The sequence below is a fragment of the Lissotriton helveticus genome, chromosome 2_1 (assembly GCF_964261635.1).
Source record: "Lissotriton helveticus chromosome 2_1, aLisHel1.1, whole genome shotgun sequence".
Taxonomy (NCBI): Eukaryota; Metazoa; Chordata; class Amphibia; order Caudata; family Salamandridae; genus Lissotriton; species Lissotriton helveticus.
In genome coordinates this window covers 91,894,372-91,922,237 of record NC_136059.1, presented here as the reverse complement: position 1 = coordinate 91,922,237, position 27,866 = coordinate 91,894,372, and the positions used below count along the sequence as shown (strand labels likewise).

Genomic DNA, 27,866 nt, shown 5'->3' with positions numbered 1-27,866 from the left:
GCCATCCCTCTCAAGATAGACCTGCTAGCCATACACCTACCAGGGAAGGACAACATACAAGCCGATTGGCTCAGCAGGCAGACATCGGCATCCCACGAGTGGGAGCTCAATGCTCAGGAGACAAGATACCTGTTCGACAGGTGGGGGACACCATCGGTGGACCTGTTTGCCACACGCCAGAATGCAAAATGCCAAAACTTCGCGTCCAGGCAGCCCGAGGAGGGGACACTGGGGAATGCCCTATGGATAGATTGGTCAAGGACATTTGCCTACGCCTTTCCCCCGATACCACTGATGCACAGAGTACTGAGCAAGTGCAGAGCGAGCAACATGACACTGATACTGGTCGCACCGCAGTGGGCGAGGCAGACATGGTACTCGCAGATCATGGAGATGACACAGTGTGCACCCCACAGATTCAGCAGGAGGAAGGACCTACTCTCCATGCAGAACGGAGAGGTACTACATCCAGAGCCAGAGAGCATGAGCCTAGTAGCGTGGCTCCTGAGGACATAGAGTTCGCACATTTGAGACTACCAGAAAGCACCCTGAGGGTACTTCGGGAGGCACGAAGGCCCAGCACTCGTAAATGCTACATTGCGAAATGGAAAAGATTCACAATATGGTGCAGACAGGAAAGACTCCACAATAAGATGAAGAGGGACTCCACAGTGCTAAGGTACCTGACGCACTTACTGGAGAAGAACCTTAGCTCATCCTCTTTAAGAGTTCACTTGGCAGCAATAGTAGCCTACACAAGGGGAGAAACGTGCAGGAGCTTCTTCACATCACAGGTGGTGAAGAGATTCCTAGAAGGAGCGAAAAGGATCGCACCACCCAAGCGGGTGCCGCCACCTGCATGGAACTTGAACACAGTCCTAACGGAACTCATGAAAGAGCCCTTTGAACCACTTCACAAGGCCTCCCTAAAGATGCTAACTATGAAAACAGCCTTCCTGGTTGCAATAACGTCCTTACGCAGAGTAAGCGAGCTTCAAGCGCTGACGCTACAAGAACCATACATACAAATACACAACGATAGAGTTGTGACGAGGACTGACCCACACTTCATGCCGAAGGTGGTATCCAAATTTCACATGAACCAGTCTATACAGATACCGAGTTTTTTCCAAAAGCCTACAACCAGCGCAGAGAGAGCTCTGCACACCCTGGACGCCAGAAGGGCAGTCATGCACTACATTGAAAGGACAAAGGGGCACAGGAAAACGAAACAGTTTTTTGTGTCCTTCGCAAACAGCTTCATGGGCAAAGCAGTAACCAAAAAGACCATTGCACGATGGATCGCACAGACAATTCAACTCTGCCACAAACGTGCAGGACAGGAACTGGCTGAGGGGACACGTGCCCACTCCACCAGGAAGAAGGGCGCTACAATAGCCTTCCTGGCTAACACACCCATAGAGGACATATGCCTGGCGGCAACATGGGCTTCGGTGCACACGTTCACGAAGCACTACTGTGTGGACATACAAATGAACAAGGAAGCTCAAGTGGGACAGAAGGTGCTACAGCACATATTCACCGTCCAACGCTCATCTTCCACCCAGCCGCCACAGAGATGAGAAACCGCTACAAAATCTATGCACAGCATAGTGAATCCAGAAAGATTCATGCTGCAAAACAAATAGTTTTCTTACCTGTCGGTGTAGTTTTGCAGCTTGAAGATCTTTCTGGATTCACTAGCGAACCCACCCACCTCCGCCAGAAAGATGAGGCTGGAGAGAGAAGAGGTGGTTAACTAAAGAATGGACTTTGAAAGTACAAAGCGGTAAATACAAACTAAAAAGAACATTGCCATTACTTCGGAAACGAAAGAAACACGGAAAAAAAGAACCCGAAGATGGCGCCCAAGAGTGGGAGCTTCCGCAGGAAGCATGCCGACGTCACCGGAAATACACCCAAGGGGGTGTGATGCCGACGCCCACCTGGGCAAAGAAAAAAAAAAAAAACCAAAGAAAAGACTACGAATCCGGACCCAACCACAAGACCGCGGAATAATGCACAGCATAGTGAATCCAGAAAGATCTTCAAGCTGCAAAACTACACCGACAGGTAAGAAAACTATTCGTTCCGTCCCTAACAACCTCAGAAAAGTCCCCCTCACACTAGAAAGCTCGACCACCCTTCTCTCTCCCAAACTCAAATGCATCCTACTCAACTGCAGATCGGCCCAGACACACTCCTCCGACATCGCTGATCTCGTCTCAGCCATGGATCTGGACCTAGTCATTCTAACGGAAACGTGGCTTACTGAAGCCTCTACCCCGATTATGGACATACTAGTCCCCCCCCAATTATCACATCATTAGGCTGGACAGGTCTCCTGGCAAGACGGGCGGGGGAATTGCATGCATTTTTAGGAGCAACCTCTCCGTTACTAAAGTCACCTCCCCCTCCCTTTCCTCCTGTGAACTCCTCTGCCTCGACATCACCAGCGAGGGCAAGCAAGTTTGTGCTTTACATCTCATCTATCACCCGCCTGGTGACAATCTCATATTCACCCAACAACTCATGGACATGATCACTTCCAATGCCGGTCGGCAGACCACCCAAGTCTACCTGGGTGACTTCAATCTCCACTGGAACGATCAGAATGACACAGTGGTGAATAGTCTCAAAACTTTCCTTAATGCGCTTGACCTCACCCAAATATGCGATAGACCAACACACGACAAAGGCTCGATACTCGATCTCATCATTGCCAAAGAGAACTCTACACAACTGGAGGCGATTCTACCCTGCGACTGGTCAGATCACCACATTATCACCTTCTTTATCAATGAAAAAGTTAAACCTAACCCGGCTCAACCAATCAAATCCAAAACATGGAAAAGGGACATGAAGAATCTCAACCCCTCTACCCTGCCTCCCCACATCGGCAATCTCCTCCTTCCCCCTTCTGGTGCCTCGGATGTTCAATCACTGATCGACCACTACCTTGACTCTATGAATACAATAGTCAATGAAGTCGCCCCACTGCAACTGAAGAGTCTCCACCAAAATTTCTAACCCCTGGTATGATGATAGACTCAATGACGACAGGCGTACTATGCGAATGGCAGAGCGCACCTGGAGATCGAACCCTTCAGCACTGCACCTCAAAAGGCTTAAGAACAAGAGAAATGCCTACTTCAGGAAAATAAAGCGCACAAAGTCGGACTTCTTTAGCCGCCAGTTGGACCAAGCAAAAAACAGGCCAAGAAAGCTGTTCGAACTAATCAAGACCCAAACAAAGACACAACCCTTACAATCAAACAGCACAACAAGCGACACCCCACACTGTGAAGCCTTCACTGCTTTCTTTAAGCTAAAGACTGACAACATAAGAAATGACCTCATCATGGATGTAAGCCGATTCCCCAACCACACCAGAATGGCTAACACTCAACCTAAAAACAAGGCATCTTGGCTGGACTTCGATACCTACTCGGAAGAAGCAATACACAAACTGCTCTGCACCTTGAAGCCCTCTAATCACCTCACAGACCCTCTACCTGCTAATGCTGTAAAAGACTTCATCCCCTTGCTCCTCCCTCTCTGGACCAAAATCATCAACAGCTCCCTGCAACAAGGCCTCATTCCAGACTCCCTCAAGGTGGGGCAAGTCACACCTATACTCAAGAAACCTACAGCTGATCCGTCTGACCTAAACAATTACCGGCCCATCACCAATATCCCCACCCTGGCCAAACTGCTGGAGAAATGTGTCCAACTCCAACTAACAAAACACATTGACCAATTTGACCTCCTCAACCCTCATCAATCAGGCTTCCGAGCGAAACATAGCACGGAAACAGCTATGACACACATAATTGATGACGCCCTCCAAATTCTTGATCGCAATGAGTCCTGCCTCCTCATCCTTCTTGACCTCTCGTCAGCATTTGACACGGTCAAACATGAGAACTTGCTGGAGCTGCTAAGCACTAGAACGGGTCTATCGGGAACTGTTCTCAAATGGTTTTTGTCCTTCCTTCACAACCGGTCTCAGAAGTTCAAGATCGACAATGTGCTATCTACACCTGTGCCTGCAGATCTAGGTGTTCCACAAGGATCCTCCCTCTCCCCCACACTGTTCAACCTCGTCATGGAACCGCTCGCCACCTTGCTCCAAGCTTCCAATGTCCAATTCCATATGTACGCCGACGACACACAACTTTACCTAAAGCTACAATCCCCGGAAGATATCAAACATCTGAATTCCACGCTTATTAACACTCAATCTTGGCTGGCCGATAATCACCTCAAACTAAATGCTCTGAAAACTGAGTTCCTACTCATCTCACCCCCGGCGAAAATTTCCACCACCCAAACCTGGCTCAATAACCTAACAGCACTCAATGTCCAACCTACCATCGTGGATTCTGCGAAATCCCTAGGCATCACACTCGACGCCAAGCTCAACATGCAGCAGCACGTTAGCAAAGCCACAAAAGCAGCTAATTTCCAAATCAACACACTGAGGAAAATTAAACCCTTCCTCCCTGCCGAAGACTTCCAAACTGCTGTACAAGCTTTAGTCATCCCTCGAATAGACTACGGAATTGTGGCCCTCAGCGGACTCCCGCTATCCACAACAGCACCCTTAAGAGCCTCCCTGAACGCTGCCGCGAGACTCATTACTGGCTCAAGAAAACATTCGCATATATCCCCAGACTTAAAGTCTCTAAAATGGCTGCCCTTTGAAGCCAGAATACAGCTAAAAATTGCAGCTATGACACACGCGGCCATGCACCACAATGCTCCCAACTACCTCGCTCAAAAGTTGTCTATATCAGGAGGTTCGAGATCCAATAGAAGTACAAAAAATCTACTCCTGAAACCTCGTAGATTCCGGAAAGAGAAAACATACAAGCGCTCCTTCTCAGGAATGGCACCCAGGATCTGGAATGCGCTCTTTCCTGAAACCAGGCTGATCTCCTCCACTGCACTCTTCAAGGAAGAGGTGAAAACCATCCTTCTGGCCAAGATCTCCTGAACCTTATAGGTGCTGGACCAGAGACTCTGCATTGCTTTGTATCACTGTTCACCTTGTCCTTTGGCACTATACTTCTACTTGATGGGGACACTACTACGCTACTCTCTTACTACCGACCAATATATGATACACGTTGGTTTACTGATTCACTCTCCCGATGCCCCCACTCAGTGTTCTCTCTATACTAAAACATTGGTATAAGCCATCCACACACCCAAGGTGTACCTGAACACCTCTGTAGTGGGATCAATGACTTGTGCCGTCTGATATTACTTGTTTACCTGATTGTATACTGATATGTTTTATGTATGTTATTATTATCCTACCATGTTAGTGACTATTATACTGCTCCCATTTTCTCTGTTCATTCCTACTGCCCCTACCCTGTCTTTGTGAAGCGCTCTGATATCTGTAAGGATCTTGTTCGCGCTATACAAAACTTTGAATGAATAAATAAATAAATAAATAAGAAATTCATATACTAAAGTAGAGAGTGAGGGTACAGTTTAAAACATGCATATATTTGCTGTGACCTCGCCGATAACTGTACAGAACCTTTTAAACCTATTCTCGAATCGATTTAGAATAGATCAATCTGGATATATAGCTTTCAGATAAAGAAATAATATATACTAGTCAATGTTGGGAAGCCCATTTGGTCAAAAAAGTGAAAAGTTTTATGTCATTTATTTTTGTTGTTTTATATAGCAAGAACACGCCTAGAGGGCATCAGAGTGCTTTATAGAGGGACAAGAAATCTGAGAATCAGAAAAATGTGAGTGCACAGTAAAATACATACCATACAAAACATGGTTACATAAATACAAAATACATACTTAAAATACATACAAAAACATAATACATAAAAACATACAATACATACAAACAACACACATACAAATCATGTCAGGAGAAGAGAGGAAACATATATGTACTATTCACAATGCAATAAGACAGAATAGTAATTTTCATATTTACAAACGTTTTCTGTAGCTTTGATGCCCACATTAGTGTTAAAGAGAGAAGAATATCTTTGACGACAGAAGTTTCTGATACTATAGTAAGAACTTCCTTTACCTGCAGTAGGAATCCTGAAACCAGATATTCAGCTGCAAATATGCAGAAATTCGCCACATCAACTTAAATTAGAAATACAAAGTCCCGTCCTGCCTCGTGGGACACAGATCACCTCTCACCGAAGCATTTCCCTTTAACAGCCTTGCCTTTTGTTTTCTTTGCATGTATGGACTTGCCATTTAAAGGCTAGTGTTCTTCCTCAGCAAAACGGACCTTTGTTATTCGCGCTCCTGCGGGCCCCCTGCATGGAGATTAATGAAAGAATACTCGGCCACCCAGGTGCGCGCTTTTAAGGGAACTGCTCCGGTGGCATATGCAAGCTCTGCACTGGGACCTGAAGTTCCAGTGGGCGCAGCATCGGAAGAATCTCTCTGTCATGGTCCAGATTTCGAAGGGCACTGCAAAAGATCTGCAGTGGTGGTTAACAAACCTCTATTGGTCAGCGCAGACTTCTCTCCCTTGACCACTTTGATTTAAAAGAAGTGACCGATGCATCAGTCCTGTGCTGGGACAGCCATCTGGGAGAGGTGTAGATCAGAGGCCTCTGGTGTCCTGTGGAATCCAGACTCCACATCATCCAGTTGGAGCTCCAAGTCATCAGACTGGCATTGAAAGCCTTTATACCCTACATCAAGGTAAGGCTATTGCAGGTGTTCGTGGACAACACCACGGCCATATGGTACTGCAACAAACTGGGTGGGGTGGGGTCGTGGACCCTTTGTCCCTGCATCTCTGGACATGGCTGGAATTTCAGGGCATTTCCCTGATGGTTCAACACCTGGCCGGATCTCTGAACTCCACAAAGGACAAACTCAGCCGAAGACGCCTAGCGGATCATGATTGGCGTCTGCATCTGTAGGTGGTGCACGGTCTCTTTAAGCAGAGGAGAGAACCTTGGTTAGATTTGTTTGCCACCGACGAGAACGCACAATGTCAGCAGTTCTTCACGCTGGAGTTTCCAAGGCGCCTCTCGCTTGGCAAGGCTTTGAGTCTCGAGTGGAGCTTATGCCTCCTGTATGCCTTTCCGCCCATACCACTCCTGCTCAGAGTTCTCAAGAAGACCAGGAATAACTGGGCCTAAGTCATCCTTGTGGCTCCGGACCGGGCTCGTAGAGTTTGGTATCCCAAGCGGTTCCTAGGCATCAGTCCTCCTATCTGGCTGCCCCTACGGGAGGATCTTCTGTATCAGCAACAGGGTGAGTTCTCCATCCAGACCTGTCAACGCTCTGCCATCATCCGTGGAGATTGAGTGGCGACAATTGACAGCTTTCAACTTTCCGCCCGAAGACTGTAAGTCATTTTGGCGTGCAGGCACCCTTCCACCAGGATGGTAAACGCCTGCTGTTGGTGTCGTTTTGTGGCATGGTGTGCAGAAAAACAGGTTGACCCCATTTATGCCCTCCTTTCTCATGTTCTTCTGTTTATTCTCTCCTTGCCCAGCAGGGATCTTCTTTGGGCACCTTTAAAGGCTATGTTTCTGCCATCTTGTCATTTCTGCGGTTGCCAGATCAGCCATCCCTTTTTAAGTCCCCTATTATACATAGGTTTCTGAAAGGTCTCCAACACTTGTTCCCACCTTCACATTTCATCATGCCTCAGTTGGAACTAAATGTAGTTCGGACTTTCCTGATGTGCTCTCCTTTCGAGCCACTACACAACTGTCCTAACAAGCTCCTTACTATCAAGGCTGCCTTTCTAGTGCTAATAACATCTGCGCGGAGGGTCTGTGAACTCCAGGCTTTGTCATCTAAGCCTCCATACCGCATCATCTTCCCAGATAAGTTAGTCGTTCGCACTAGGGCTTTCCTACTAACAAAAGTGATCACTCACTTTCATGTAGGCTAGTCCATCACCCTGCATACCTTTTACGCTCCGCCTCATCCCTTTAAGGACCCAAAAAGAGCATTGTTGTTCTACCTTAACAGCGCAAATGAGTTCCAGGTGGATAAACAACTCTTCTTGGGGTATGTTTGAGCCCAGAAAGGAATGGAGTTACAGAAACGGACAATCTTCAGATGGATCGTGCTCTGTATCAAAATCTGCTACACATTGGTGAAGAAACCAGACTCCTAAGAGTTTGCATGGTCATTCCACCAGAGCCAAGGCTGCGACTACTGTGTTAGGAAACAGAATTCCGATCCAAGACATAAGCCAGGCAGCAATGTCGGCATCTCTATCACGTTACCAAGCACTACTGCCTGGACAGTGCGTTCCGTAGGAATGGACACACTGCCCGCTTGGTCCTGCAAGACTTTCTAGTGTAAAACCATTCTGCAGTCCCTCCTCCGGCGTGGTATTGTTTGGGTATCTATTCTAGTGTAAGGAATATGCATCTAGAAGGCTCTATCATATGAACCAGTTACTAACATTTGGTAAAGCCTTAGCTGGTAGAGATTGTCTAGTCGCAGATTCTTTACCTACCCACCCATCCTCTGCAAACAAATTTATTGACTTAGGGCTTTTTCCCCTTTCAGGGCCCTGGTTTTCACACAGCAGTGGTCAGTGCTCTTCGTGGCTCTGCGCTTTCGCTGTCGAAACTCGCAAAAAGAAACGGGCGTCAGCTTGCTGGGGTGGTGACCATTTAGGCACTGTGCATGTCGCTTCCGGCGCGGATGACTCCACCTACTGGCACGCATGGGTACTGCTCTTGAACACATTTTCTGATCTAGTCTGACTCCTGGGGATAATTCTAAGGTAAGGAATCTGCGGCTAGATAGATAAGGCGAAACCCAAGGTAAGTAACTTGTACGTACCGTACCACTGACAGGCACATATGCACCAATTAGATGTATTTAACACGCAGGCAGAGGACTTTTCTGGCTCAGCATTAAACCTTAAATATTGACAATGCTGACAGTAAAAAACTTAAGAGCAAGTCAGTTATTGTGCACCTTGCATGTGGCCTAGATTGTTATCGTAGGTGGTGCAACATCAAAGGCTATGAAAATATTTACAAGAAAGTTTTTTGTACAGTGCATATATTGTTCTGAAGTATTTCAGCGTGCTCTCAAATGTGGTAAGGAGGCACAGTGAAACACGGCACTTCCCTACTATATAACACAGTTTGGTCAAGCAGGAAAGTTTGGATTTATGCCAGTTTTTTTGGTTTCACACTGTGCAATATAGCAATTAGAAGGCTTTCTTTGACTCCCTTTCATTTTTTACTAAAGGTGGTGACCTCACCATGTCCACGCTGGTGTCCAAACCCTTGCAGATGGCAGGCTTGATTGACTAACTAGAAATTGTTCAAAATATTTTATGATTTTCCCCTTTGAAAATTATGTAGGAACTCTTTGGACCTGTTTTTGAAGAAATTGTGCTTGAAAATGAACCACTTCACACCAAGGTATAAAACATTCTCCCCCACCCCTCTCCAAAACCCGTGGAAAAGCCAGCTTGCCCTCTACGTTCACTCACCAAATGTCATTAATTGTTCTTACGCTTCAACCACTTTCAAACTCTACCAGCCGCCACTGTTGATTTGGTTCACCGGCGCTGGTAGTGCTTTAAGCAGTACAGTTTGCTTGGCTCGACCAGTCAGCTGCACCTGCCAGACTGGAGTAGAAAGTGGAACACCTCTTCTCCCCTCCATTCCCTCGCTTGGCCACATGTGTTCCTAATTTTGTTGACTTTAGCATCAACATTAAATTTGGTCAGTGAAATCGGGGAGAAAGGGTGAGAGCCGGGAGAATATAGACAGCCATGTGATGGGTCCCCTCGGTGCCGGTAAACATCCTGAGCTGCACCTGCCCCAACCAGTGTGTCGGTGTCCATCCAGGGGTCGGTTGCACGTGGCGCCACTTATCTGGCTGCGGCGTACAGTAAGAAAAAAGAATTGAAGAACCCAGGAGCTGTGACCGAGATCACAATGATCTGCAGTGGCCTACCCAGAAAACGACAGAAGCCACCAGATCCCCGTGAGGCTGGGCCGTAGGCTGGCTGTAGTTTGTTGTTTAAATCCACTCCCTCTCATATCACGGAATGAGCCGCCCTGTCCCACCCAGCTCCCCGCTGGATCCAAACGTGTGTCTCCCAAACTGAGAAGCCTCCAGAGGACAGATTTCTTTTTAATGCTTGGAAACAATGTATGAACATAAAAAAACTATAGAGGAGTCTCCTTCACCATAGCAACAGGTGGGCCCAGGCCGGCTGCTGGGCTGTGGTAGGCTAAGCAGCATATAACAATTGCATGAGGGAGGCAGAGCGGCACTGCACAGCAAGCGCCAAAGCGCACGCGGCTGCTTTTATTAATGATCTCATGATCCCCACAGTGCAGAGGAGCTCTGTAAATGTGTGCTTATATATTGTAGTGCGGTGATGCAGACACCAGCACTAGAACGTGATTATCTAAACCCTGATGCATGGTACTTGGAAGTATGTGAGTTGTGTGTGTATATTAACATCTGCATCAGATTTACAAATGTTGTAATTCCTTTTTATATCGACTTGTGTACAATATGAAATTGGATTCTGTAACGAAATGGGTTCTGTCCATGCAATCCGACACGATTTTGAGCTTTTCGATCACCTGGTTTTGAGCCTTTTTTACAATGGGTGAGCACCACAACTGTGACTCAACCACAGTAAACACACAGTAAATGGACTGCACGTGTTTTCAGTCAATATTTGCCATTTAAGATGAGACTGCTGCGACACAGCAAGGGTAAGGGGCACTTGGCTGGGTACACGTGTGCACATGAACACACACGTGTGCACGTGTTGGGCCTGTAACGTGAGACTGCTGTCATGCGTAGCCCTGTTACTGCGCAAAGGTAGCCTGGCACAGAGGAGACTGCAGGATTAGATATAGACCTCGGGTAGGAATTATATTGTTAGTGTACACTCATAGGGAAAGTCAGTTTGGTTTACTGTCTTGTCTGCAGTGATACTTTATTATACAAATGGTTGGAAACGTGCTTTAGAGTGCTGTTTTGTTTCTTTTTGGCCTACAAAGTCCAGTGACATACCGAAATGGGTCATTCAGAATTCTCATATTTCTCTAGCTCAGCTCAGGATAAGAACCCAGGCCTTTTGTCACCCTGCTGGGCCAAATTAACTAATTGTTTCTCCAGCAGCAGGAACAAAGGCCTCCCCACACACAGGAAGCAATTAACAGTCCTTCTCTCAGTTCCTGAGGAGGAAAGGGGTGGGGAAAATTATCTGCATCCATCAATCAGCTGTTGCACCATATCAGGAATGGGCCAGTATTGGTGGGAAAGGCCCTGGCAGTGATGTCAGTGAGAGGCGAAGCCGAGGCCCCCAGCAGAGAGGCGACTAGGGATTTCTGGGTGACACCATCCTGAATATTTCTGCGTGGGGCGCAGGAGGGTTAGGGCCGAGAAGGTGATGTGATGTGGCACCCCAGGATTAGACAAGGGTGCCTGGCTTCTGGAACTTTCCGCCTTCACTGAAAAACCCTTGCCCAGAGGGAGTGGGGGTATAGAGAAGGGGGTGTAACCAAACAAAGTCACTGGTACCCGTGTTCTATGTGGTACAGTTACAAGTGATCCCAGTGTAGGACCATAGAAGGACACAAGAGAAAATGTACGATTTAAAAAGACATACTTTCAAACATATCGGATTACAATGTTAATAATTCACATAGAATCCACACAGAATCTACACAACACAATTTGCGTATAAAACGTTACACTTTTAACTTGTAGGTTCAATATTCTTCAAGTGTTGACCAATAAACAGTACCCCGGGGGAGGGGGGGTTGGGAAGTGCAAGGATAAGTGAGGATCGGGAATGATCATATAACACTGGTCAATAGGACCCAACTTGTAATGAAACAATACGGATCGTGTTGGCTCTCATGTTCAGCCACACTGAGCACATAAATGATAGTCAGCATTCATAAACAGCCTCGCAACAAATAAACCACTTTGATCATTATCACAATGTGGACAGACGTGGGTGAAGTAAAGTTCGTCGACGTTTCGACCCCTGATGTTCTAGGGAGGTTTGAAACCCTTAGGCTGGGGTCTTCATCAGGACACAGACGGAGGGGGACATACATCCTATGGGGGAGAGAAAGGCACGGGATAAGGCATCTTGTAGGATAAAATCCAAACGGGAAAGGACTTAAAAACCATTATAAATTACAATTATTACCGTGGATTAGTGAACTTCGCGGTTCAATAACTTCATGGTGCTGTTGGGCCGTAGCTCCAAGCGAGCAAATGTAAAAAGGAATATAGGGAAGAAAAGGGGAGGAGGAATCATACTTGATGCATATGCATAAAATAACGTGGAAAAAGAATACTGGCCAGCACAAACCAGGTAGCACATACTCACAGATAGGGGTACGTGCATTAACAGAAAACGCTGCCGAAGGCTGGTCGAGGTTGGTTATCTAAAGAGATAAAGAAGGGCGTGTGGTCATTGATACGACCAGCAAGTACAGTCGTGATGGAACGTTGTACCAAGTGAAAACATGTCATTGTGAGCTGCGACCTATCAAACAATTCACGTGAACCCGTTTGTGTGAAGAAAAGGTAGGTGCTCGTAAGTAATCATAATAACGGCGGTGGAACAGCTTGCATGTGCCGTGAGCAAGGTGAAAGGACCAAGGCAAGTATAAAGAGGTTAGAGGCACATACGCACACATGGTCACACGTCGAGGCAACAGTGAACTCAAAAGTGGGGTGCCCGAGGGTAACCCTACATGTGGCGATAATGCCGAAAAAACTTTCCATGCAACATGCTGTGTGAATATCTGAGTCTGAAAGCACTCACAATCACTAGCCGAATCAACACTGAGCCCAAGGGATACCAAAAATGTCGTTGTTGAAAAACCGCGTTAGTGAAAACTCCATGCACTATGAGGCGGAGTTGTGTAAAATCACACGACCGCCCTAGTGTCGAAACAAAAGTGAACTCCGTGAGTCGTGGGGTACAGATACTCACTGAATCGAATCAATAGTGACATGAAGCACGAGGGCCTCCTGACCAAGTCGGGGCTCGCGTTCCTCTGTAATATAAAGCAAAAACCAATATTGGTAAAAAATAACCCGAAAGGCCTCTTCGGGACACACACACAAGAGTGCAACAACGCTTACCGGAACTTCAGAATGCCTGGCCGCAAGATTGTCGGTCTCGTCATTAGAGGCCGGGTCCTTGCAATAGGGCCGCTTAAAAAGTATCAAAACGGGCGCCCGACAGAGAATGGCGAGAGAATTGTGAAGCTGGTGTCATGATGTAGGGGACCCGAGAAGTACAAGAACAGATTGGGCAAGGTGGAAATAATTCTTCGCGGTCAATAATATGATAATAGTGTATCCCCCATCAGTGGAAAATGAATAAATAAATGAACACAATGTTGTGCCTGTTTCGAAATGGGTTAACAAGTATAAAGGCAGAATCCAAATTCAAGACACCCAATCACATAAATGGATGATGACGATCCTGTAGCCAAATATAGTTTACAATATACATTTCCACCGGGTATTTAAAATAGACACGGAAGAGGTTGATCAAAAGGAATTACCTGCGCCACTCTCGCAGGAGGGCGTAAGGGGAGGCTTCAGATGGAAAATTTCATATCCCTATCAAGGGACCAAGTCATATTAATAAACCATAGCAGCATACTTATCAACTGTACCGTATCATTTAAACCAAATAAATATATATACATATAGGCTCATTTACAGATTTTCACATTTGACAAGGAGGGACCGTGCCCGCACCACTCTCAAAAAGGGGCGTAGGAGGGATTTTTTTGACATAGAAATAACTCCAAGAGATTGGAGAAGACATCACCGGAGCCTCTCAACGCAGGATGGCTTGGGTAATTGGAACAGAGATTATAAGAGATATATACCAGAGGTATTCACAGAGAAATTTATTGGTAGAGGGAATCTCAAGTAGGATTTAGACGCACGGGGTCCAGATCAAGATAGAAGAAAATTCCCACGATGCATCGGAGTCACAGATTGGCTAATTGTGTTGACTTCCTTCCAATTCATTGAGGCCATTGGTGACCTAGTCAAAACGGGACATCCATTTCGACTCCCTAACATTCAGAATTGTGCGGATGTCCCCACCACGGGGGCCAAGGGTAGCTTTCTCTAGAATAAGCCAGCGTAATGATTCCGGTGTATGGCCCTTAGTTATAACATGTTCAACTAGGGGTGCCCCAGGGACTTCACACCGGATCCTGCTACAATGTTGTAGAATTCTGGCTTTGGCTTTCTGCTGTGTTTGGCCTATGTACGCCAGGTCACACAGGCACAGGATCAGGTAGATGACTTTATCCGTATTGCAGTTGGTGAAAGCCTTAAGTTGTATTTTCAATTGTCTATATTCCAGTTCCTTGACCTGCATGCTCAGGGTGCATGCCTTACAGTTGCCACAACGGTGGTGGCCCCGGATTGGTGGTAGATCCCACATGGAGTGTGGGGGGCGGGGAGGAGTATTTTTTGGGTGTTTTTTGTTAGAGCTGGACACTGGGACTGGAGGCGGCACCCTTGGAACAACTGGAAGGAGGAACCTCATGGTGCCCACCAGGACTAAGGAGCCTGGCTGCAGTTGACCCCAGGACAAGTGGGTTTTTCTGCAGGACCAGGGAAGCTGGTTCCCTACTTCGGGGAGGAACTGGACTTCCGCACCAAGCAGGAGAGAAGCGCCAGAGGAGAAAGGCTGGTGTAGGGAGCCAGTGCAACCAGCTCATTGAAAGGTTTGTCAACCTAGATGCCAGGAGCCCTAAGGAAAGGGCTCCAGGTGGCTAGGGCTCGCCACCAAGACAAAAGGACCCTACAGAGCGCAAGATATGAGGAGAAAAAAGATTTGATCCCCCTTAGGGAGGACACTGAGTGCGTGGAGCTCTGTTACAGAGTCTTGGATAACCCCCAGGGTGGGCCAGGGCCCGAGGGTCATTGCAAAGATTAACCTCCAGTTTTAATCCTGGGAGGGGGCACGTGGCCCAGAGCTATAAAGGCCAAGGGAGCCTTAAACCTTAGGCCAGCTCATGGTTCTAGGGGCCAGGGACCCTAACTCCTGGCCCTGAAAACCAGAGAATTATTGGGGAGCACTGTCGCACTCCCCTGAGAATAGTGGAGGAGGATGGGCCCAGGAGCGATAGTGGAGGAGGATGGGCTCTCGAGCTCCGTGCTCCCCACTGATTTGGGGGCCTGCAACGCTCCCGATGCCTGTGACTGAGAGAACGGGTGGCTATGACCTACAGCAAGCACCCTGCCCGCAGGAGCTCCCGCTACCCTCATGGTGGGGCGGGGGGCATTTGGGGTGCACCCGTCCCTGCACTAGGCACAGCACTTGGTTGGATTGATGTTGAGTTGTAGTATGAACTGTATATGAAATATTTTATTATTTGTGATCGATTAGAGCTTTGCTCGTACTCTGTCATTGTAGCGAAAGGACATGTAGTGGATAGAATGCATCAACTTGACATTATTTTAATATTCTTTGTTGGCATGGTGTGGGTCATGGGTGTGGTTCAATATTGAAGGTAAAATGTTGTTGTTACACATTACCAGTAGTAAAATGCGCTTCTCGTAACATGCACAGGATGTTAAAAAAAAGACTTCTTTACTCTAAAATGATTTATTACAGTATAAAATAATCATCATTTTTTTCTCCATTCATCATAGGCGTTAGTGGAATTGGAATCAGTAGATGCTGCCCTCACGGTTGTGCAAAGGAGCAAAACTCATCCTGCACTAGTAAGGGAAAAGATGGTAATGCTACAGTTTGCAGAAGATATATACAAGTCTGTTTCAGGGTGAGTGGACATGCAAATGAACTGCAAATTACAATTCTAGTCTGTTTAGAGAATGATAACAATGATATGAACCGGAAAATAGTACAAAAGCTGACATATCTTTCCGTATCACAAGCAACTTTTTTTGTAAATGTGCAACATTCCGAAGGCATATAAGTAGTGCTGACTTTTTCCACGTCATTGCATCAGAGACAACCCAACAAACCTCACCATTGCATAGCCTTGGAAGACAACATTCCCTTATGAACACAACCGCATGAACAACCCAACTTCCAGCATAACACCACACCCAGTGTATTTATTGGTACTCGTCTGCCCATGGACAGCCCCATGCACTAACCCTCACTGGGCAGACTCACATCCACAGACATTCAGGCTGTAATAAACAAGCATTGGCAAAGCCTTTGTTATCTGTTGGCTTCGCCAGTACGTTTTGACGATGCTGCACAGTATTAGCACAGTGCTTTACAACTTGTCCATTGCCCAACGCAGTGATGCAAAGTGGTATCAATCACTTTAATGACGTCCGCAGTAGCCTGCCCAGAAACAGAGAAGGGAGAGGCGAAGGACAAAGTGGAGTTTCTCGGACGGAGAGATTACATCTGAAATTACAGGCATCTAGTTATGGAGAGCCTATCTCCCAGGTTAGTGGACAGCCTGGTCTCCATGGTGATTACTTTCATATGTGTGCTGAGTAAATACACTGTTTACATCTGCTTAATTGTTATAGTCCTATGGCACACAGTCTCAGTAATATTTTTTCTTTTGAAACCAGATGATATTTAGCATTATTTGAAAGATTAATTTGATTTGAAGTTGCAAATTAACAATTTATGATCCAGAACATAAAAAAAATGTGGGACCCATAATTGCACATTGTTTGTTTTTTTTCTTCAAAAATGACTTCAGAATATAACTACTAAGTGTTTCACTCGACATCTTTGGTCTTTCTCTACCTCTTTCTGTCTTTTACTGATAGAAATCCTCACAGTTTTCATTAAAAAATGCCATCTCTTTTGAAAACTGACTCTAGTAGAGAGTGCATTATTTGCCTGCCTGCTACTCACGTTCCTGATTCCTGTGCCATCTGTAAAACCTTTTCCAGGCGCACCCTGCGTGGCGGCGAGAAAATTCAGCCTCAAGGAGCAGAAGAAGAAGAAAACTGCAGGCCAATGCATCAGGTGGTACTTCAGGGCGAGGAGATGGTCAGTCCTCTACCAGGGCGGTGTCTTCAGCCTCTGGGGGGCTCCCCAGCAAAAGAAGGGCTGAAAAACGACATCGGTCCTGGTAGACGTCGAAGACTATGACGTTGAGAGGAGATGCAGCGCCGACCTGTTCGCCGTCAACTCAGAGCTCTGGGTCGAAACGACGTCGACATTCCACGTCGAGGAGAAGAAAGCCTCGTTCGGCGCCAAGAAGCCCACCGCAGAGGTCGTCGTTGAGAACATCGCATCTCTCGACGTCGACCCATCACATTCGATCAGCGTTGACACATCACCATCGATCGACGTTGAGGAAACATCGTCGATCAACGTCAAGAAAACACTGACGATCGCGGACTCAGTTGACTTTGAGTAGTATGCAGTCAACGTCGAGAGGAAGCTCTTTTTCGAGACAACGTCGAAGGTCACCGTCGACAAGTAGATTGACGTTTTGGGGAAAAGATAGGTCTCCTGCAGAATCTGTGGCTCCCTCTTCATCTCAGAAGGCCCGGTAAAAGGGGAGAATAATCTACTCATCAGATTTGGAGTATTCGCTTACATACTCTCCATCGCGGACCATATCACTGTCTCAGTCTCTTCCTCTTCGACCAGATGAACAACTTAGACCAACTACACCGTCACCTCCTCCTCTGCCTACTACTCCGCCGCCTCCTCCTCTGCCTCTTACACCAAGAAGGCCAAGGTCTCGTACCAGGGATCGCTCTCGCAGCCATAGACATTCCTCTACTCGTTCCCACAGCCGGCATCATGGTGGAAGATCTCGCTCCAGACACACTTACTCTACAAGTGCAGGAAGATATTCCCCGACATTATCTGACTCGCCTTCTCAGAGGATTTCACCAATTGATGTTATTTCTACCTTTCACAAAGTCTTGGTGCGGGGGCTTCCAAATTGAACATCCAAATGTCTACTCCGACGCCATCAACTTCTGTGATATTCGAGACTCTTCAACAGAACAAGTATCTCGTCCCTTGCTTTCTTTGGTGCCGGGCCTCTTAGAACCGGTAATGGAACTTTTTCTGACACCTTCTTCCATTAAACCAGCTCCATCCAGGCTGCAAAAGAAGTATCGTCCGTCCTCCAGAACAGGATCCCACATTCCTACGGATGGATCCAGCTCCAGATTCTTTCGTCGTGCTGCCAGCGAAAAGCAACCTTCTGCGGCTCCAACATCTACAGTTCCACCTGACAAAGAGAGCCATAAGATAGATTGAGTGGGAACGAAAGTGTGCAACATAGCAGCGACTTCCATGAAAGCTGCTAGTGCCGCAGCCCCGCTAGGCATGTATGATCGAGCACTATGGGAGTCTCTCCAATAATTTGCGAATCACCTACCTTGGGACAAAGGAGAGGACTTTAACGAGGTCGTAATGGAAGGCCTTATGGTATCTAACCAAGTAATTAGTGCAGCTGCAGACACATCCCTTCTGCTGCATATGAATATTGCCACGGAGTGGCACTCAGAAGGCGTTCATGGCTGCGCTTGACTTCACTGAAGCCTGGCGCACAACAGCGCATTCTGAATCTCCTGTTCTCAGGTACTACCCTGTTTGGTTCTCATGCAGACGAGGAAATGTCCTGTATGAAACCGGAGATGGAAACTTTAAAAGCTGTAGGTTTCAAAACACCCAAAGACCAAAGAAAATCTTTCCGCCCTTTCTCACTCCGATATTTCACACAGAGGGTTAAAACCCCTTGGTGGCATCAGGGATGACAGTCCAGTACGCAGCAATCGTACCAAAGATCCTACTTGCCTGATCAAAAGCAGCAAGCAAGAGGAAGGTTTAGTTTTTAGTTTAGTTTTTAAATTTATATTGCGCAACAGCTACCCAAAAAGGGTTTCCCGGCGCAGACAGAAAGCCAATACAAAGGACACCCAGGCATCTTATTTATCGAACAGCCAGAGTTTAAGCGACTTGCGGAAAGAAGTGGTGTAATTTGTTTCATTTCAGAGCGTGACTGGTAGTGAATTCCAAAAAGATGGCCCTAAAAATACGAAAGATTTCCCCCCCATCCGGGCCAGTTTGACTTTCGGGACCGCAAATCTTCCTTAAGAGGCCGATCTTAAATTTCTGGACGGGACATAAGGTTTGGCCAAAGAACAAAGGTAGTTCGGGGCCATTCCAGATTTAATCTTGTGCATGTAGATAAGTGTTTTAAATTTCACACGACTTTCAGTATTCAGCCAGTGTAGTTTACGGCGATGCAATGAAATCGATACTGTTTTGGGGACTCTGCATAGAAGTCTAACTGCAGCATTTTGAGCCATCTGTAATCTGTGTATTACCTGTTTGTTTGAACCCACGTAAAGAACATTTCCATAGTCAAGCCTTGATGTAATTAATTCAAAAAGGGGGGTGGTGATGGACAGAGTATCTGAATTAAGCAGAACACTCCTACCCAGTCAAAAGATCAGGGCTTCATCCATCACCGTTTTTTAGCTCACTGCACCATCCCAGTTCAGAACCTGGCTACATGCAAATTAGTCTGGCCCTGGCCCAGTGCATCATGGGAACAGGGCAGACCAAACTACCAAGCCAATTCTTTACTGGAAAGGAAACAAGCTTCCGGGGACCGGTTTCTGGCATTGCAGCCGTCTTCGGCCCGGCTTGCTTGAATCCTGATGGTGCAGTGAGCAAGGGACTCACATCTGAGCATACCCTTCCACACTTGTGGTGGCTAAAACGATTCAAAAAGGGGGGTGGTGATGGACACAGTATCTGAATTAAGCAGAACACTCCTACCCAGTCAAAAGATCAGGGCTTTATCCATCACCGTTTTTCAGCTCACTGCACCATCCCAGTTCAGAACATGGCTACATGCAAATTAGTCTGGCCCTGGCCCAGTGCATCATGGGAACAGGGCAGACCAAACAACCAAGCCAATTCTTTACTGGAAAGGAAACAAGCTTCCGGGGACCGGTTTCTGGCATTGCAGCCGTCTTCGGCCCGGCTTGCTTGAATCCCTTTTTGAATCGTTTTGGCCACTACAGGTGTGGCAGGGTATGCTCAGACATGAGTCCCTTGCTCACTGCACCATCAGGATTCAAGCAAGCCGGGCCGAAGACGGCTTCTGGAGCATTGGCTTGGGATTCTGGAGTTTTTTTAAAGGCACAGCGTCTGTTTTGAGACATATAATGGCAGCCTTTTGGTCTACTATCTCCTATCCTTTCATCTCTATCATGAAACAAGCATTTGCAATGCATTAGGTCTCGCATTTGAGAGATTTGGAGCTATTTGCATTGTAAATGGCAATGCTTATTAATTATGTTTGAAAAACTACAAGCGGTGGGTAAACATGCACTTTCTACTTATGGTCCTTGCTTGCGAGAAGCAAAGCTGGCAGTAACTGCGCCTCTTCTACTGCCAGCATTGCTTCTTGTAAGCAAGGAGTAGTAGGAAATGTGCATGTTTACGCACCACTTACAGGTTTTCAAAACATATGAATAAAAGGCATTGTTATTTACAATACTAATAGCTCAAACACTAGCAAATGTGAGACCAATTGCATTGCAAATGCTTGTTTAGTGGAAGCACACAACTTCTGCCCAATCCGAACATGTACTCCTGTTACCAACATGTGGGTGGAGCCAAAGCCCCTCTCTAGCGATGCTCACCTAATCTTCTAGTGACCGCTGCACTGTCCATCCAGACCATAATAAACTGGTTATTCTGAGCTTGTGTCTGCGGCTAAGCTGAGCTGCAAACCACAGGCCTCTCAGAGACCTTGGGGGGCCAGAGTCCCTTATTGGGGGCTGGCCCTCTTGGGGTTTTCTCCTGGCAATCTCAGGGCACTGGACATGGTTACCAGTAGCCCCCCTCTACCCCCACCTCCCTCCCCCACCGTACTGGACACGATTTCTAGCAGGTCACAGGCTGGCAGTGGCTTGAATGGGAAGTTCATGGCCTGGGGGTTGGGGGATGGGGGGGCGGCGTCTCAGTACTGGAGGACGGCGTGGCTGGGGTGGTAACACTCTACACTGCAGGGCCTGAATGAATGCGTGAATCAGGCATATCGCCAAAGAAAGAGTGGATGAATGTTCCGCGCCTATGTTACACAGCGTTTATAGAGTGGTTGCGCATCTCAGACGACGTGTTTGCAGGACACCTCTTCCAGGAATTGTCAAGAAAGATGAGCCTTGCATTGTTTGAAAGATTGAGTGGAAGGTCACCAGTCTGACAGTGAGGGGTGGGGGGGGTAGGGGGCGTGGGAGGTTTCTAGGTTGTCATGGCAGCCCCAGGTAGGGAATACTGTTGAACAGTTGATGTTTACGTTGAGGGTTTAGGGTCACAGGGAAGAGTTTTATGGCTTCTTAGTCCCCGTGGTAGGAGGAGCAGCCCTCATGACTGGGTGTAAAATTTAAACTACAGTCGGTGAGCACCGTGCGAATTACGGCAGTGCTTCTGTATCCGATAGCACATGAACGAAATAACCTGCAGAAAATCCTGGCACATTTTAAAAGCCCTTCTCAAAGGGGAATGACATTAGTTTTCACAAAAGATTCTAATTTCAACTTTTTCTCAGTCTATCTGCAGAAAAGTGCAAATAAGCATATGCTGGGGTAAATGAGTTTCTCATACTCATGCTTTTTTTACCTAAGCCCGCTATGGTGAGCCCAGTTGGTCCATATTTTACCTTAAGTGACAAAAAGACCACTGTAAACACTCTGCAAACCAATAAATACTTAAATAACATACTCACTTTCTTGTTTCCACTTATTCTCATTCACTTGCACTCTTTTCCTCTTTCTCTCTTCCTCGCACACACTCTCCTCTTCTCTCATTCCCTTTCCCTCCATTTCTTTGCCCAATTTTACGCTTCTTCTTTCCCATTTCGCTTTCTGTCTCTTACTTTCTCCTTTCACTCCCTTCTATTCCACACTCACTTCCTATCTCCCTCTCCCTCTCCCTCCTTCCCCCCCCTTTTTTTTCATACCTCGTAACCTCTGTCTTCCTCTGCCCGCCTTCTTTTTCTCACCTTTCAGTATATTCCTCTCCTCATTTGTAAGGCCTCGTTCATCTCCTTTCCCTCCCATGTTTCCTTGTCCTCCATTTTGCCTCTCCCTTGCACTCCCCTTCCTCCTCCGCGTCTCCCTCTTCCTCTCATTCTCCTTCCTACACTTTCTCTCACTCTATGCCCCGTTCTAATCCCAGATCTTTTTGTGTGTTTCATCTCCTGCCTCCTCCGGCTTGTCTTTAACTGTCCCAATTCCCTCCAGATGCCAGCAAAGCGTGGGTGTTAATGCCAGGCCGTTTATGATGACCCCGCCCTCCCTTTCTCCGGACAGATCTGGATCATTAATTGTACCCTTATTAATCGCTACCGGAAAGGGTGCGGTTTCTACAAGGACCCAGGAAATCTCTCTAAATGTTTTCATCTTACTGGTTACGCTGTTAGACAAATATTACAAGGACTCTGGAGAAGGGGACGCTATTTCCGTGGTGCCTTCACTGCGTCTTCATTATTTTTTATGCTGCCAACAGCCGGTTAATAATTTTGCAGATATCATTTATTCATTTATTTATTTTATTTATAATGCGCGCAGCTACCCAAACAGGGTTTCCCGGCGCCAAGGGACAACCTAAAAGAGGGAACAGAGAGACAAACTTAATTTACTGCATGAAAAGCCTTGTCTTAAGGTCCTTCCAGAAGCTGGTGTATGTAGAAGCGTTTTTCAAGGAGATAGGTAGCGAATTCCACATCTTAGGACCTAGATAGGAAAAGGAACGGCCACCCATTCTCACTAGTTTGAATCGTGGGATCACTAAGTCGTGGGATTACAATACATGTAATCAGTAAAGCTGGTCTATTAAAAAAATTATTACCTCTAGGCTGCTCATCGATTGTGTCTGGAAGTGAAACACGTAGGACTTACCTGCTATTTCTAGAAGCGGCGGGAGAGAGCACGAGCCAAGACTGCGCTGCATGCAATTATCAGAAGCGGCTGTTGACAAACACACACGCAGGCTGACAGAGGCCTGCCCCGCATAAATTCCACTGCCTGCTGTCCAAAACACGGGGCCGCTGCAGAGCACAAGCGATGGCTGGGCGGGGTCTCGCTGACACACAGAGCTGAACCTCCCCCCGTGCAGGTTTGGGAAAGGCACACAGACCGTCATCCTCTCTGCCTCCTTTTCATGTCTGCTCTGCCTTCCTTAAATAGGGGGTTCAGATGCTGTGCAGCAGGCTGGGTTGGAGGGGTACAGGGGGTGGGGGGGCAGAAGCTTTGGACGTGCACTGATGGATATGTACACAGGGCATTAATGGGTGTATTCATTAATGGCCCGGTGGCCTGAGGATGCACTGTCTGCTTCTGTCTTATGCCGACTGAAAACAGCACCTCAACCTTATATGAGGTTTCTAGGAGGGGGTAGCTAAAATATCGGTTTGTGGTGCTCCTTGCAATGCCCACCGTCCCCACACACTCCTCACAAACACACTCCTCTCACCACAAACCTTTGATATACACAGAAAGCGTAGTGGAAGTGGCATTCAGTTCTGACTCCAAACTGGAATAGCTTTGAGCTTCACCACCTCTGGTAGGTTTTTGAACTTGACCCCTAACCCCTCGCCAGTCACTCCTTTTCTCCTTAGACTTAACACCTCAAATGTCGTAACAAAGCGCACTTTTCAATACTGTCTCCTGTTCCCAGCAGTCTTTTGCCATTCTTCGCTCTGTCCCTCGGGTGGTTTTGGTGTCCACCATCCATGGGTGACACAAAATCGCGGATTTGCCAGAACAGTCCAGATTGTTCATCATCTGCCCGAGCAAAGGTCAGTAAAGAACGAACATGTACAGATTTTCAGAGACGGTTGAGGAAACCCAAGGGGAGGCGGGGGTTCATGCGTTCCAGAGCAGAACTAGTTAGCAGCTAGTAGGAGGAAGCAGTTTAGGAAACTCGGCCAACCCCATTTCAGGGCCTCGGCGTCCAACAAGGACAGACAGCAAGGACAGAGTCCCTCCTCGGCGTGGCCCCTCTGACGCCTGGCACTCCAGCCCTTTCCCAGGCAGGAGCCTGTCCGCCCCCTGGCTTGGGCTCGGGGGGGCTCAGACGAGGAGAGGCTGCCCATGCAAAACACAGAGTCTGCCGGGATCACCCTGTCCTCCTCGTGACCGCGTGCGCCTCTGTGTTTGGTGCCTGCTTCACAGCTGTGGTGAAGAATGTTCTTATCAGCTTGTTAAATAAACAAGCAGATAAGAAAAGTCTTTAACACAGTCGTAAAGCAGGCCACGGTGTCCGAAAAACGGACAGGGTGGCACCCAAAAACCCTCCTTTCCATTGGGAAGCCAGCGTTTACCATAAACACTGACGCTACCCAATGGAAAGGAGGGGCGGGGATTACAGTCCCTCTTAGAAATCTTGTATTTTACAAGATCTCTCGGAGAGGCGGGGCAAGTTTGCTGCCACGCCCAGCCGAGACCTAAAAAGGAGTTCTGTGAAGGGGAGTTTTTCTGTGTGTCCGACACCATAAACAATTGCTCAAAATATAGTATACTGGCTACCTTTTTTCACTTCAAGATGAAGTTCTAGCCAGTGTAGTCTAATTAGTTAGGCTGCATTATTGTCTTTCTCTATCTCTTAAGTGTCTTTGCAGGCCTTCCTGTAGAAAGGCAAAACATATCCACTTAAGAAGATATATCTAAAGAAGTGCTCCAGGGTCCTGGCACGTGGGCGGGACTATTCAAGTGCTTATGACTATACATGGAAATCCCCTACAAGAGGAATGTACTTTTCCTTATTTAAATAAAAAGCACAGACTGAGTAATCATCAATTGAGTGTTATTACTATGTGTGACAGTGAATTGTGATTACTGGCCCACATCACCTCCCCAACGAAGCCCTTGGACAGCTCTGCTTCACTACCTGGATAGACTCAAACACTACAATGAGAGGTCTGGTTCCCAGTGAGAGGGTAATTGTGGACCTACTACTCATGCAGGCCTCATACCTAATAGTCCATTTCCATACAGAAGGGAATAACACAGCCAAACAATCTGGGTGGGACTATTCAAGTGCTTATGACTTATCATGAAAATAACCCTACAAGATAACTTGAATTAAGTGTAAGAAACTATTCCTTATTACACATACACCACTTAATACAATGCAGTAATTTACAAATATATATATAAGGCTGTTGGAAATACTTTTGATGATATTACATTTGAATCCCCAAACAGTTATGCCTCCAAAAACCACAGTATACACCTCCCACACAATATAGCACATAACCATATAGGAGAGTGTCACTTTAAATCATGAACACACCTAAAGAACAGGTAGATTGCTGCACATCTGCATTCTTGGGACGCAACAAATATTAAAACTTTGGGCTGAGCTAAGCCCCACAGGGCACTATGGGGCGCTTCCTTTGTTGCCACACGGACTCCCATTGATTGGCTTCTTATTGTCTTTCAGTTCTTTTTCCCTTTATTGTTCACCTTTTTCTTAGGTTAAGGGCAGCTCGGGTGCCCACTCCTGGCTGCCACTGCCAGCTCCCTGCCTGGCTGGCATCCATCTTAGGCAGTGCAGGAGCCAGCAACTGAGATTTCCTGTGCCTGGTCCATGCCTGTAAGGTGCTGCGCTGGCAGGGGATACGCTGCTCCCACCAGACATGGAGAGCGGGAGCGAAACCACCGCATTTGGGGGGTAACGTGACAGCGCTCCTCCCACCTCTTCGATTTTGGAGGCCTGGAGATGGAGTCCCTGGCTCCTTTTGTTTGGTTGAATGGGGCTCCAGCCTGCATGTTTCTTCCCCTTGCGCAGTGTCAAGGCCAGGAGATGGGGTCCCAGGCCCCATTTTCCTCAGGGGAGGGGGGCACGGCCCCCTTTTTCTTCACAGGGCCCTGAAATAGAGTCCCGGCCCCCTTGACATTAACCAGCCTAGGGGTTGGGATCCACGGGCCTCCAGAGCTCTGGGGAGGAGCCCTCTCCCAGAGTTTGTTACTTATTAAAAATATTCCCCTGGTTTCTGCAGCAAAACCTCACACGCTTCTTTTCTTGGATGGGTTTTAAAGCTTTAATCTTTTCCCTGTCCATATCTCAGGCACAATTGAGTCATTGCGCACAATCTTGATCTCATTTTAGTCCAGGTGGAGAGCCCCAGCCACCTGGAGCGTTTTCTTTAGGCCTCCTGGTCTCTAAGGTGGCACATTTTGCAGGGAACTGGTTCCACTTAATCCTTGTGCCAGCCTTTCTCCTTTTTAGGTCTCGTCCTATTAATCGCGCAGCGATAATAGGACGAGAGTATTGAGGGCAAAACAAGCTTTGAAACCACCAGGCAGATTACGTCGAGTGCATGTGCTCGTGCACGCGCTTACCATTTGCTCCCCGAGCCGCCTGCCTCCAAGAGCTTCACTTCAAAGGGATCTGCTCCCCCGCCCCCTGCTTCACACTTTTCACGGCCGCCAGGCCGTGTCTCGCATTTCTCTTCCCCACAGCAATGCCAAGAGCTTGTTTGTTCTTGCCTTTCATCTCCTACCCGTCTTATCCCATTGTTAACTTTTCCGCACCTTTGTCCGTCTATTAGTCATACCTGTCTGTTCGTCTCTGCTTTTTAGTATGTGCCCGTTTCCCTCTTTCAGTATTTTGTAAATGAACTTGCTAACTGTCCTGTGCTGTTCTTCATAGTGCCTCTTACGCCCACATATTAATGACCGGGGGTTCAGCGCCTCACGCGCACATTTATTAAGCAGTACCTGTAACGTAACGTACGCTCTCCTTTACTGTTTCTTCCTCCTTCATTTATCAGGCCCACAATCGCGCTCTAATTTTATTTCATTTTTCTCCTCGCTTTCTCCTATATGTTTCCTCTTTTTACTCTCCTCTGCCCTCCATTTCTTTACTATCTGCATCACCCCTGATGGATCATGTATCCCACTTGTTCTTTTCGCTTCTGGCTATGTTTCATCCCGCCCTTCTTCTTTAGCTATTTCGTTCCAAGTTTTACTTCCCGGTTTTGCCTTTCATCCTGCCACTATCTCCGTCTACCCCCTCTCTTCTCACGCCATCTCTCCCTCGTTATCTCTTCTTTACTTCCCCTCTCCTCTTTAAGTCTTTCAATCGCTCCCTTTCTGACTAATTTCCGTGTTCATTCTTCCCCCTTCCGTCGACCCTCTCATTTGTCTTTTCGGCGCTCTTCTCCCTCACCCACACTTTCGAGATTTCTCATCTTTCCATATTTAACACATGCGTTTTATCTGCCTTCCGTTAGCCCTCTCTGTGCACATATCCACCCTTCTCATATCAGGCATATCTATATATATCTGATATCATTCTGCCTCTGTCTTTCACTCCCCTTACTTATTTCTATGTTTACACTCCTTGCTTTATTCTCTCTCGTTCCTTCTGTGCATGTCCTCATATTAGCGCCCATTTACCCTCTCTCCCCTCCACTTTTCCAAGTTCACCATCCCCAGCTTTCCCAATCTACCCTGTCTTCTACTCTTTCTAAATCCATTTCTGTTCCAGCCCCCCAACGCCAATCGCTCTCTCTCGCTACATCCACTCTCTTCCAGACCATCCCTTCTTACCACTATCTGCCCTTTGTCTTGCACATTCCCCTTTTCTCTCAATTTTTACTTTTCCTCCAGCAACCCTCCGTTTCCTCCTTTCCCCCTGTAATTCTTTTCTCCAGTTGCCTTGTTTTCTTCTCGCACGCCTCTCCCCCTTTCACTCTATTCCCTCACTCAACTCCTCTCCTCATTCATTTTCTCTAGCTCAGTGTCCTTCGCCGCCTCCCCCGACCCTTCCCTCATTCCGTTCCCCCCTCAGCCCGATGCTCTTCTCTCATCCCCTCTCCCGTGCTTCTCCCACAGGCACA

At 47.1% G+C, this 27,866-nt stretch overlaps 1 protein-coding gene across 3 annotated transcripts in view; it reads left to right on the top strand.

Annotated features, from left to right (window-relative positions):
- The window catches only part of LOC144817741 (uncharacterized), a 344,338-nt gene that overhangs the window by 242,506 nt on the left and 73,966 nt on the right, over positions 1-27,866 (top strand). For all 3 annotated transcript variants that reach the window (XM_078674520.1, XM_078674518.1, XM_078674519.1), the window contains exon 4: positions 15,688-15,818. In XM_078674520.1, the coding sequence (XP_078530646.1) occupies positions 15,688-15,818 (131 nt within the window). The remainder of the gene's footprint in view (positions 1-15,687; positions 15,819-27,866) is intronic.